Source organism: Triturus cristatus, chromosome 3_1 (genome assembly GCF_964204655.1).
Source record: "Triturus cristatus chromosome 3_1, aTriCri1.1, whole genome shotgun sequence".
NCBI lineage: Eukaryota > Metazoa > Chordata > Amphibia > Caudata > Salamandridae > Triturus > Triturus cristatus.
In genome coordinates, this window is record NC_140583.1 from 427,043,625 (window position 1) to 427,056,736 (window position 13,112).

The 13,112-nt window shown below is 41.2% G+C and overlaps 1 protein-coding gene across 1 annotated transcript in view; it reads right to left on the reverse strand.

Moving 5' to 3' along the window:
- The window catches only part of FBN1 (fibrillin 1), a 722,489-nt gene that overhangs the window by 74,811 nt on the left and 634,566 nt on the right, over positions 1–13,112 (reverse strand). Inside the window, exons 46-50 of the mRNA XM_085644212.1 lie at positions 12,820–12,936; positions 12,241–12,369; positions 5,006–5,125; positions 3,426–3,551; positions 107–256 (exon numbers count right to left, since the gene is read on the reverse strand). Coding sequence (XP_085500338.1) covers positions 107–256; positions 3,426–3,551; positions 5,006–5,125; positions 12,241–12,369; positions 12,820–12,936 — 642 coding nt within the window. The remainder of the gene's footprint in view (positions 1–106; positions 257–3,425; positions 3,552–5,005; positions 5,126–12,240; positions 12,370–12,819; positions 12,937–13,112) is intronic.

Here is a 13,112-nt window from a genome sequence, read left to right on the forward strand (position 1 = left end):
TACCATTCTGAGGACCCTGCTGGAATCAATTCACTGATATGAGAATCCCTGGTCTATTATCCCTCTCATTACAGACTTGAGTGAGCACCATCTGTCTGCAACTTACCATCTCCTTCAACTGGGCAGATCTCACATGGATCGCCCCAGCCAGCACCATAGATGGCACAGCAGCATTCCTGTTTGGTGTGGTTTTTGGGTTTTGGAGAAGAGCACCTTCCTTCATCGAACTTCGAAAAGCAGAAGCTTGCTCTTAAGTCTGCAAGAAAATAAAATCATGTTTACACACTCTTTATCACAAGTTAATTAATAGAATTACAAAAGAACTCAATACAGCTAATATGTATCATCCGACTTATCAACAAACCAGGTGGCATTAATTTTCAAGGAAAACAGTACTAAACGTATTCCGTGAAACCCACTGTCCCTAAACCGGAAGCAATCTGGCACCCATCATAGATTTTTATTTCAGATTATATGAAGCTCATCCAAAGAAAAAGCATATTATATGAAGCTCATCCAAAGAAAAAGCATAGCAATTCTCGCTGTATTGTTTATTTGGTATGGGTCTGATGATGTTTTCAGTTCACATTTACTGCATGATGAAAGATTAATGTATTTTTACAACTTTATATTTATTAGGAAAAGAGTGTATAATATTTCATCCATTTGTAAAAGGCATTGTTTTTACAGATTGTGCAATTTGGAGTATAGCATATGTTTTCCAATTTATATAAAAATAATAAGTAACATTTGTATGTATTTGTATTCATTTCATTTGAATTGTCAAGATAAACTGGAATTACTTTTTAACATTTTAAAAACGTTTTAACATTAAGGTGCCGATTCCGATCCGGTAGAAAAATTTCCCGTACGAATCGTATCTGTATTTATTTACGTACGAATCGTACAAGTCCCGTACAAACGGGCAAGTACGATTTTTACGTGGAAAATACACACGAATGACATCGGGAAAAGTCCACGACACGTCCCCAGACAGTTTTACGTACGATTCGTAAAACTGAAGTCCGAGCGCACAGGTACGATCCGTACCGTCCGTCCGAATATACAAACGCAGGTAATACGCTCCGTCCGAATATACAACCGCATGTAAAACGTCCCGTTCGGAGCAAACTGCGTACCACCCCTACCCCGGGCACACCTGGGCGAGGGGTACGAGTCATACGGCCCCCCCAGCCTCCCACCCCTCCCGCGTACATCCGCACCATACCCCAGCATCCCCCCATGTCCGCGCCGTACCCCAGCACCCCCCGTATGTACGGTGCATACCCCCCGTATGTACGGTGCGTACCGCCACCCCCCGTATGTACGGTGCGTACCACCACCCCCCCGTATGTACGGTGCGTACCCCCGTATGTACGGTGTGTACCACCACCCCCCCGTATGTATGGTGCGTACCCCCCGTATGTACGGTGCATACCCCCAGGACGCGCTGGGGGTATGCACCGTACATACGGGGGGTGGTGGTACGCACCGTACATACGGGGGGTACGCACCGTACATACTGGGGGTGGTGGTATGCACCGTACATATGGGGGTACGCACCGTACATACGGGGGGTGGTGGTACGCACCGTACATACGGGGGGTGGCGATATGCACCATACATACGGGGGGTACGCACCGTACATACGGGGGGTGGTGGTACGCACCATACATACGGGGGGTGGTGGTACGCACCATACATACGGGGGGTACCCACCGTACATACGGGGGGTGGTGGTACGCACCGTACATACGGGGGGTACGCACCGTACATACTGGGGGTGGTGGTATGCACCGTACATATGGGGGTACGCACCGTACATACGGGGGGTGGTGGTACGCACCGTACATACGGGGGGTGGCGATATGCACCGTACATACGGGGGTACGCACCGTACATACGGGGGGTGGTGGTACGCACCGTACATACGGGGGGGTGGTGGTACGCACCATACATACGGGGGGTACGCACCGTACATACGGGGGGTGGTGGTACGGACCGTACATACGGGGGGTACGCACCGTACATACTGGGGGTGGTGGTATGCACCGTACATATGGGGGTACGCACCGTACATACGGGGGGTGGTGGTACGCACCGTACATACGGGGGGTGGCGATATGCACCGTACATACGGGGGGTACGCACCGTACATACGGGGGTGGTGGTACGCACCGTACATACGGGGGGGTGGTGGTACGCACCATACATACGGGGGGTACGCACCGTACATACGGGGGGTGGTGGTACGCACCGTACATACGGGGGTACGCACCGTACATACGGGGGTGGTACGGCGGGGACATGGGGGGTCTGGGGGTACGGCACGGACATGGGGGGGGCTGGGGGTACAGTGCGGACAAGGGGGGGATGCTGGGGTACGGTGCGGATGTGTAGGTATGGGGGTACGGTGCGCACCAGGCCCCCTTTTCGCCGTGCATCGTGGCGTACTTAGCTTTTCCGGCACTTTTTGGGTCCCGTAAAAATATTGCCGTGCGAAGTGCTGTGGGTACGAATCGTACTTGCTGGTCCATAACACGCTGCCTGACTCCGTCCGGACGTCGCGTATGCGCCGTCCAGATTCAGATTTGTATGTATTTTTTTGCCGGTCGGTGTTTTTTATGACTCGTACGGATTTGGTATTTCTGTGCGAATCGTACTTGCGAGTTTGTAAGGTGTTTTTCCCGGGTACGAGTCGAACGGAAAAAATGCTCCGTATGACCATTCGTACCCGGATTTTACCGGATCGGAATCGGCACCTTAATGTCTTGAAACCCACAAATTAAATGCAGAACTTTTCCAGCAGTTGGGATTATCTGACTGAAGATTAATAATGGTTTTATACAGATAATACTGTTTGTTAATAAAATAAAAAGTTGCTTTGAATCTTTTTAGCTAGAAATGAAGCTCAAATACTTATGTTTTTAACTTGTTTTACATAATTAGTCACATTAGGCATTTTACAACCCTTTTACAAAAGAGACCCATGTACCTAAAAAGGAGGGCACATTTTGTTGTGTTTTAAAAGTTTGTGTTGTGATTCCACATATAATCTCCCCTAGTCAAAAATATAGAAGAGTCAGTTATGAAGCAGGCTGTGAAAAAAGTATATGTTTTTCCACAAACAATAACATATTTTTGTGCATTTAGTAATGGTATTTAAGAACGTTAACATATATTTGTGACAAGTGATTTACAGTTTCATAACCATTTCCAACTTTCCAACAATATATAAACAATTCTTATGAGTGTCTAAGGGAATTAGGATCAGTAGTAAAAAGATCAGAATTACATTGGGAGCTTTATTTTTATAAACACACCAATGTTTGAGAAAAACGTGTAGAGATTTGTTTCCCAAATGAGTGTACTTTATATTAATAAAGATGGAATTGCATATCAACTGTAGACACATCACAACTTACCTATGCATCTTCTGCCAGTGGACGATAACACAAATTCATCAGGACATAGGCACAAGAAGCTGCCAGGCGTGTTGCTGCATGTGCCTAATGCACAGATGTCTGGTTCCTCTACACATTCATCAATATCTAAGTAAATGAAAACACAATGGAAACAGGCAAGCAAAATAAAATGAGTCAGTTATCTTATACTAGATAAACTACCAATTGACTTGTCTAACTACATGCATTGAAATCCTGTCTTACATAGGATATCCTGATATTTCTGCGCTCAGAAACAAGGTTAGACGTTATTAATCTAAAAAATGTTTACACAATGTTAGTTGTAGAGCACCTAAACCACAGATGTGAGACAAGGGTAACAATTCTCTGACCCAAAATTGTGATAACTCCCTCACAGAAAGTAGTTCATGATCACTGCAATTTCCCAACTTCAATTTAACAAAGTTCTTTATCAGAGTCTATACTGGCGATGTGTGAAGCAAAATAAAAGGTATGGAAAATGCATTTGATTGTCCAAAAAAGCACAGCACAATGAAGAGTGAAATACAGTCAAATTCAGGAAAATGCATTGGGTGTACAAGTGGGAACGAGGAACACATACAGCTAATTCACCCTAGCTACTGTGTGAAATCTTGTAATCATTACCAGTCAGGAATTGAAGCAGTAACTCAGGTAGTTGTACACCTAACATGACAAAACATGATTCCCTGTGTATATTATTTTATTCTAAAACCATTGTGTAGCTCCTTGTGTGGCGCTCAGTTAAAACAGTTATGTACTAATAGTCATAACCTTTATAGGCTGAATATATTTTTTTATATATCTTGCTCCAATACATGTGCTATGCCAGCTAACGCTTGACCTGTTTCACAAGAGCTTGTTATTGTTATGCCACAGATTCAAAATAATAGATGTTTAATATGCACTGAACAGTGACAGTCCACCAAAAAAGGAATCTACAATCTCTGGGCATTAGATGTAGTCAAGTTCAGCATATCCTGACCTATCATTCAGTGAATAATAAAATGGCAGTGTGTTCGTAACACAGAGGCGAATACACTTTTTTGGATTTACTTCCAAAATAGTTAATTCCAATGGCGTCTTCATATCTCCCGACTAACTCTGCTGGAATTTTTGAAGTAAACGTAATCAACTTCAGTTCCTCTTAATCATCTGTTGTGATGAATTTCTGTTCCATTTTACCTGTCACCCCAAAGATACCATAGCCATATCTGGCTCTCCAAGCATGGCACCTATTACCCTAACCAATTTTCATATACAGTGTTTCCTTTGTGCAATCCTTCACGTGATGGCACATTTATATGTGTTTTTCTCATGCAGAGTCAACTTGTGTGCTGTGCCTTTATGTTGCAAACACATGACAGTATAGTTACACAATAGTTTTTAAGCAATTTAATGAATAGACAATATACTCTTACCTTGGAAAGTTGCTATGTGTTGACAAGTAAGTACTCTGTTTTACTAGACACTAACAAGTACATGAACCTGACTTCATTTGGACTATGGATAATGACAGTTCTCTCAATTATGTTTTAGGTTTGGTAATATATTAAATATACCTTCACAATTGTCATTCTGCAAAATGTATCCAGGAGGGCAGATACATCTATAAGTACCATCCAGATTCTGACATGTTCCTGGGGCACATTTTCCAGGTTCCACTAAACATTCGTTGATGTCTATAAAAACAGAAAGCTGATTAGAATTCTATACTTTTATCATGAGTAATGTTTTACAATCTAAGGACTAACATGCATATTTTTATTTCTGTTTTTGGGTAGGATGAAGACAGACTGTTTCTATACTACAATATTTCAATATTAGGCACTGCAAACTATACTCTATTTTTTTGTGTCAAAACATCTTTCTAGACTTTGCCCATGCACCTTTGTCTTGTGGCACCAAAACCCAAACCAGCTTATGAACTGAAAGTACAGTCTGATATGTGATTCTCCCTTCATAAAGGGACCGAAGTATAAGTACCCCAAACAGAAGATGATTCATTAGCAGGTGCATGAGCCATCGGTACCAATATTGTGGCTCACTCAGATCAATTCAAGTCAAATCAAAAGATCTTGATTTGGCCATAAAAGAGAATTAGTCATGGTAAAAGTCTAAAATCCCTATACGATCGATAAAGTGCATTAGAAGGTGAAGCAGCATTGTTAGACAAAGTAAAACACAGAATAAAACCAAATAAAAATACATACTAAACATTACTTTGGGAACAGTTTGCTTATGTGTAATGATGTGGGAGAGTGAGCCACACCAGGAATCTAGCCTTCCATGGTTTTCCTGCATTTCAATGCAGCTTTAAGGAATGAGCTACCCCTCAAACATACATCATGGCTGTTCAGCACCTGAAGATAAAATAGCGCTTCTCTACATTTCCGGTGGCCTGATGACTTTAATACGGGTTTAAGAAAGTGTTGAAACAGAGGGTTAACGAATTTGCAGAAGAGCGCAAAATGCTACAAAGTTTGTTCAGCTAAGCCATCACATGGTCAATACAGAGAGGGACCCCCCCCAGAGTGCTGCAGTCCTCTCAGAAGCACAAAAGCCACATACTGTTCCTGCTCTGAAGCGGAAGAGAAGGGATCTCTCCCAGTGCGTAAGATCTAGGGTCAGGTACAGTACAGGTTCAAGAAACGCCAAGGACATATAATAACCCCGCACAGAACTCTTACTTAATTCAATATGAAGCCTTTTTGTTGTACAAAGCTCTGAGAAATGGTGCTTAACCCTTGACTTGTCATCCCTATTGATGTTTTAGGGGGTCGTGAACAGTGCATACAGTCCCATAGCAGAAAAGGTTTTTGAAATATAATCTAGCCATGGGATTGTGCAGCTCTTGTCCAAGGGAAGACAGTAGATAATAATAATTTTACATAGAGAGGCATCAGGATTAACCCACATGCTAAACCACAACAACAGGGGAGCCACATTTCCTTTATCTGATATGTACTGCAAGTTTAGCTCCAAGTGCATGATGACATTTGAGCTAGAGGGAGGGAGATAGTGAAGCCTCCGATGTATACGATTTTGCTCGGCTTGGAGGTAGGAAATATTAAGATATCCTCAAACCCCTGCATCGTATAGGGCTGCGGAAAGGCACTGACCATTATAAATATTTAGACATTTGGGAAATGATCCCTTTCTCCATGGCCCTTGGTAGAGTTCAAAACTGCGCCAGCCGCTCTGCTATGTTTGAATCATGAGCTATTAAGCTGCAGTTGCCAGGAGCCCATGGAATTAAAAACTATCCCGAAATAGCCAAAATCATTCATGTTGCTGAGCAATTGGCTTTTATTAAAAGCTTGGAAGTGTTTGTTTTGCCAGGCCCACAAGTCATAATGTGTGACATCCCAAAGTTCGCAGCCAGATCTAAACTACTCATGAAGGAGGCAAAGCGGTCCCCAAGCATCCATAAAGTGTTTGTGCCAGTAGGACTGCGTCATTGGCATACAACAGCGCGGGTACCTGGATGTGAGCAATCTAAGGGATATCTACAGGAGCCAAGGTCAGGTGGAGAACACAGACTATTTATACAGATGCTAAAAAGTAACAGAGCCAAGATGCAGCCTTGATAAACTCCTCGTTCATAGGAAACGTCAGTGGACATTTCACCGTTTTGGCTAACGTGCACTTTCGTGGCTAGATTTTCATGTAACATGTGCAAAAAGCTTACTAGTGTCTCCTCCACCCCAAGGTCCAATAACATCAACCACAGCTTGGCCCTGCTAACGCAGTTGAAGACTGTGGAGAGGTCCATAAAAGCCAGGTATAGTGGGTAGCGCCTTACAAACGTGTACTTATTGAGTAACAAATTTAGACATTGTTCCACTGTACCCAGCCGAGGACGGAAGCCAAATTGAAAGGGGCAGAGAGTGTCGTTATCTTGGGCCCATGTAGTAACGCAGTTAAAAACAACACTGCCTATTATTTTCATTTCTGATGTTCTTTAACTATCGATTCTCTGATCACCGTAGCAATACCCCTACTGAAACTACACCTTCACATAATACCTTTTCTTAATGCAACAGCCCATAGGCTTTTCCATTAAGAGACCCTATCTGCCAATATATCTCATGACTACACCATCTCACTTATTGCTGCTTCATCTCCCTTTGCTCATATCTCTTTCACAGACTACCTTCTCTCACAAGACACACTGAGCACGAGAATCTTTTGGTACCCCTCTGCCCTGACAGGCACACTATATTTCTTACCTCTTTTGACTCTCTGCTCCATGAGAATAAGTTCTGCCTACTATACTTTTGGCTAGTCTTGCTTTACCAATTCCTACATTCGCTTAGCCTTACATTAAACAAAATACATTACATAATTAGGTGTTAGATTCTGGGCATGTCAAAATAATGTAGTATTTTCCCCGCTAATACTGTAATGAGGATGTATCGTCCAGGACACTTGCACGTTATATTTCTGACGTTTGGCAGAGGCCTTAATATGTACCTTACTTTCATTTACGAAGTCTGCTTGTATGCCTAAAATCTGAAATTTGGTCCTTGCTTTACAATATGTAGAGGTCTCTCACCGGTTTCTTGTATGCCAAACATGATAGTCAATTTGTCTCACCATATTTTGTTTAACAACACTACACAATGATGATTCTAATTCATAGACATTTGACTTTATTTGTACTCTATCCACCCAGCCCCTCTTTTCTTCCCCTCTTCCCTTTTCCAATTCACTCTCCCTATTTCTTTCGTCCAATCCCCATCTGTTATCGGGGTTGACTCAACTATACTGGTTTACATTACCCGCAATCCCATGTCTTCCTTACCCCTCACTACCTCACTATCGTATCTTTTGAATATGCTCTCACATATGTTATGCACAATATTATTCCTGCTTGCCCAAAAGCAGCCTTGAGGAAGCCCTTGGGCGGCTGGCCACACAGGCAAAACACGTGTTGGCTGTTTGTCTCAACTACTTCTGGCAACTATTAAATACAGCATATAACTTTGAAAACAAAATTTGAATTTGGGATTTTGTACCCCAGGAAATTACCAGACACCAACCTATCATAAATTTCGAATAATCCTATTATTTTTAATGCACTATCAATGAATGTAAATCGGGTGGTAGCATTTAGGTGTCATACGGTCTCCTTTTTTAAAGATGGGTACAATGGTGGACAAGTCCCAAGAGCTGGGGATGCTTTTGTTCAAAGAGAGATTGAAAGCGTTGTAATCAAGGGTCTCCACAGACATTGTTACACTTTATGAGGTCAGTGTGTACCCTGTCCGGTCCAGGGGCTTTCCCACCTGCACTCTGACAGATTGCCGTCTCCACTTTTGGCTGGGATACTGAGAGTGGCACTCAGATTCATTAACAGTGCAGCAGTAAACTGCATTTTCAGCTGAACTTGAAATATGTCTATATTATCTGCTTGTATCTGTATGCACATTTGGTCAGTGAGAGCTATCAACAGTAAATCTCTTTCTAACATTGGCTTTTGATCAAAATATAACACACATTATTCAATTTTACTAAATGTTTGCTCCTCTAATGTTTTCTCCTCAATTTAGTTTTGAAATGAAATATACTTCAAATTATGTTTAGATTGAATACAGTCCAACTGATAGTATATAGACTAATAGATGTTTTCTCAAATGATGTTTATAACTGATGCTTGGTTGATTATGGAGCTCTCTATACTCAGTGTTCAAGGCATTTGTCTTATGCTGAAATTGAAAAAATATTAACTTTCAACACTCCTTCATTCCTTCCTTGCTCAAAGGGGAACTTTTCAATATTTTAACAAAGTTCAAGCATGCATAACTGTAAGAATGTTTGGCATACACTTCTTAGTTCACATTCCTCTCCCAACTGGTTGTTTTTAGTAAATTGTTACCATATTTACCCTATGGGCATGCTTCTTTTACACAGTGATGATTACCTTAAGCTTAGGTTCATGGGTGAAGGGGAAGGTGGAGACGGGTCGAGGGGTAATCCGGGATCCTTAATTAGTGCATTCTATGCAATATTCTTGTGACTGCCAGACATCTGCTGTGATATAGAATCTTGGATGTATCTTAGAAGCTTTCAGGCAATAAGGTGTTTGAGACTATCTGAAACTGTTACTTCATCACTATTTTGATGTATGTATAGAGCTTGAGATGGTGTCTCTCTGAGCCATTGAGGGATCGTTTCACAAGTGTTTGAATTCCTACAATACGCAAAAAAACTCTGATATGGCTCTACCTGACAGTATTAGTGCAAAACCTTTGATATATAATTTGTTTTTAGAGTTCGATCCTTCCAACATGGATACATTTTCCTTCACTCTGATTCCAACATATTGCAGTCCATTCCTCAGAAAAGTCTGGGAGGCCACTTGCAAAATTCAATTCATATAAAAAAAGCTGCATTTGAGTCTAAATATTGGGAATTAAATAGCTTTGCACATTCTATTAAGCAAAATTGTTATAAGATGATTGAGGTCCTGGGAAACAATATGGAGTGGAAGGCCACAATACCTATGTGCAAGTTTTTCTTCATGAATTTACAGATAAGAATTTATGTTACAGTTTATGTTACAGTTAGTGAAGAAAATGGAAAGATGGTTATGTAAACCATAATTGCTATGTTTTGCTAGAGAACAAACAAGAAAGCTAAAGACAGCAATGCTGAATGGTTATGAAAGATTCAAAGGACAGGAAAGCGCCAGTTCTAGACAGACTCCTACCAAGAGATGTAGCCAACTGATCTATTCCAGTGAACTACTGGTTAAATGAAATGCACCCAGTATTTGAGGTCAAGATGCAATGACTTTGTTAAAATCAACAAATGTAAATATTCTCACTCATTATATTTACTGAATGCGGCTGTGAGGCTATTTTATAATTTTATCACCAGATCTTTCAACATGTTGTTTTAGGGTTATTGCACACAAAGTTTTTAATTGGAGAGATATAAGTCAGGAATAACACACAAGGATATTGGGGCAGTTAGAGTTACCTCAAGGAAAGAGACCCTGGTCATGTTACCAATACATGCATAAGAAAGGATTTGGACGTGAGAAGTGTTTTTTTGGAGGATTTAAAGAAAATGGCATGGTAAACAAAGTCATTAGATGTTTAGAATTATGTGGGATAGAAAGACACCCTGGTGTTATGAATGAGACCATCTTAGAAGAAATTTAGGTTATGAGATGGAGCAGGAAGTGTTGTCTTTTATCCCCTCTTTGTTTTTTATTTGGATGTTTGAAGCACAAAACAGAAGAACATAGACCTTTCTGCAGAAAACTGGTCCTATAAGCTGGGTCTTTTACCTGTCGATTTAAAGTCCTTATTATAACTAACACTAGCTATATCCATAATGAGACACTCAAGCCAGTATGGTATTTTAGGAAACCTTCAGGTTACAGATAGCATTGATGACAAGGTAGACACATAACAATCTAAGTGTAGAAATAACAAACTGCTCTCAACAGTGAGCGCTGGATTTGCCAAGCATAACAAATCAGTGATGTTAATGTTAATGTTAATAAAGCTTATAAAGCGCACTGTTACCCTAAGGTGTACTGGTGCTGGGAGCTGCCTGCTTGGTTACTGGAAGGAATGACTGATTTAGGAAAAAAGCCAGGTTTTCAGCCCCCTTCTAAACGAAAGGAGCGCGGTTGCACTTCTGAGGTGGAGGGGAAGGCCATTCCAGGACTTTGCGGCACAACAGAAGAAACTCCTGCCCCCCCAACTGGCTGTTTTGACCCGTGGAATTTGTATTTGTTTTTCCTCGGGCGAGCGCAGTGCTCTGCTGGAAACATACCATTGAAGGTGTTGTCTCATGTAAGCAGGGCCAGATCCTTTAAGGGCCTTAAAGACCATACAAAGGGCCTTACATTCCACGCGTTGTTTCACCGGGAGCCAGTGGAGTTTCCGAAGTCCTTTCTTCACCGAAACAAACCTTGGGGTGCCCAAAAGGACCCTGGCTGCTGCATTTTGCATGATCTGTAGTCGGTTAAAATGTCTTTTTTGGATGTTAAGATAAAGACCGTTACAGTAATCAAGTCGAGACAAAATGACTGCAGTGATTACTGTCGTGAGGCTATCTTCAGGAAGAAGAAATTTGATTTTCCTGATGATCCTGAGAGGTCCATACATAAATGTTCCTGGTTCTTGTTTAAGATATATTATCAATTGATCTTCTTGGACTTGAGAGGGGCATTTAGAAGCCAGTATGCTAATGACTACTGAACAAACAAGAGCACTTGCATTGATATCCTACAGGAAGAGCTAGACACATCAAATAGTCAAGTATATTCCAACATTGGTTTGTTCTCCCCCTTACCATGTAGCATGCCTCACACAACTCTAGCTTAATTTAACACATCTGTGATTTTGCACTTCATTGTCTTCAGCAAGAAATGTCACACACTTGTTTGCATTTGCAAGGAAAAAAACCACTTTCGAGTCTTCATAAGTATCTACATTGTATTCTTCTTCTCCCTAAATCAGCAATAAATTCACAAGAGCGAGCATATAGCATGCTGCCCTAGATTCTTAGCTAAAGTTGTTCTTCTGGTAAATTCAAGACAGAAATCAAAGTCCCTAAAAGAGACACCATTGGAGCTCCAACAGACCTAACAATAAGGTCATGTGTTTCATAACCTGCAGAAGACACTTGCATACCAGCCTTGTTTAAGGAGAAACGTACCTTTTATATATCCAGTTAATATATGCATTCTTTAAAGGGCTGATGAACATTGTTTCTCCTAAAGAAATATATTGCTTTCCTCTTACATAGCAATTGGTATCACGGATTGACTTACCCACGCAGGTTCTTCCATCAGGAGCCACCTCGTAGCCCTCGTTACACAGGCACGTGAAAGATCCAACTGTATTTATGCAGCGACCGTTCCTACACAGGAGTCCATTTAGAGTAGAACATTCATCGAGATCTGGAAAAACCAAATGATCAAATATTAAGTGCAATGGTGCCATGGCCCTAATGAATGCAGGAATAATGCCCTCTGGTTGGGTAGTAAAAGACAACCACACTTGGTTTAGAAAGACCCCCACACAATCCGTAGTTCCAGTGCAACTGCACCCACTGCATTATCTATAGCTACATCGCTAACTGAATACTATAAAAGTACACTTCTTAATATAAAGCAGTATTAAAACACAGAAAGAACACCAATCTTAGTAAAAACCTATCATCATCAAGGAAAAGTAATAGGCGTAGTTATTCTGATTTTTTTCTCCTCCTCACACTTATACTTCATTCTGAGTATCAGTCAGAACTAGCACGGAAAGGAGCATTGTGAGATCAGATTTGGTAAATAATGCAATTATGCTGAGACTCTCTATGAAAAAGAGATTTTGTACACAATACAACAGCACTTTACCTATGCAGTCATTGTTATGGGACAGAATGAATCCATCGAAGCAGCGGCAGTTGTATGAACCAATGGTATTTCGGCAAGTTCCATTTCCGCATGGATCTCTTTCGCATTCATTGACATCTAAAACACACAGAGTACATGCCCATTATGCACTGATAGTGGTAAGCATAGCAAAACAGCAAATCATATTTTTATATATAGCTATTGAATTAGGAAGAGAATCTTGGTCATGGGTAAAGGTTAAGAGCCATATGGAAAACAGAATCAACTGGAGTTCATTTTATGTGTAACCTTTA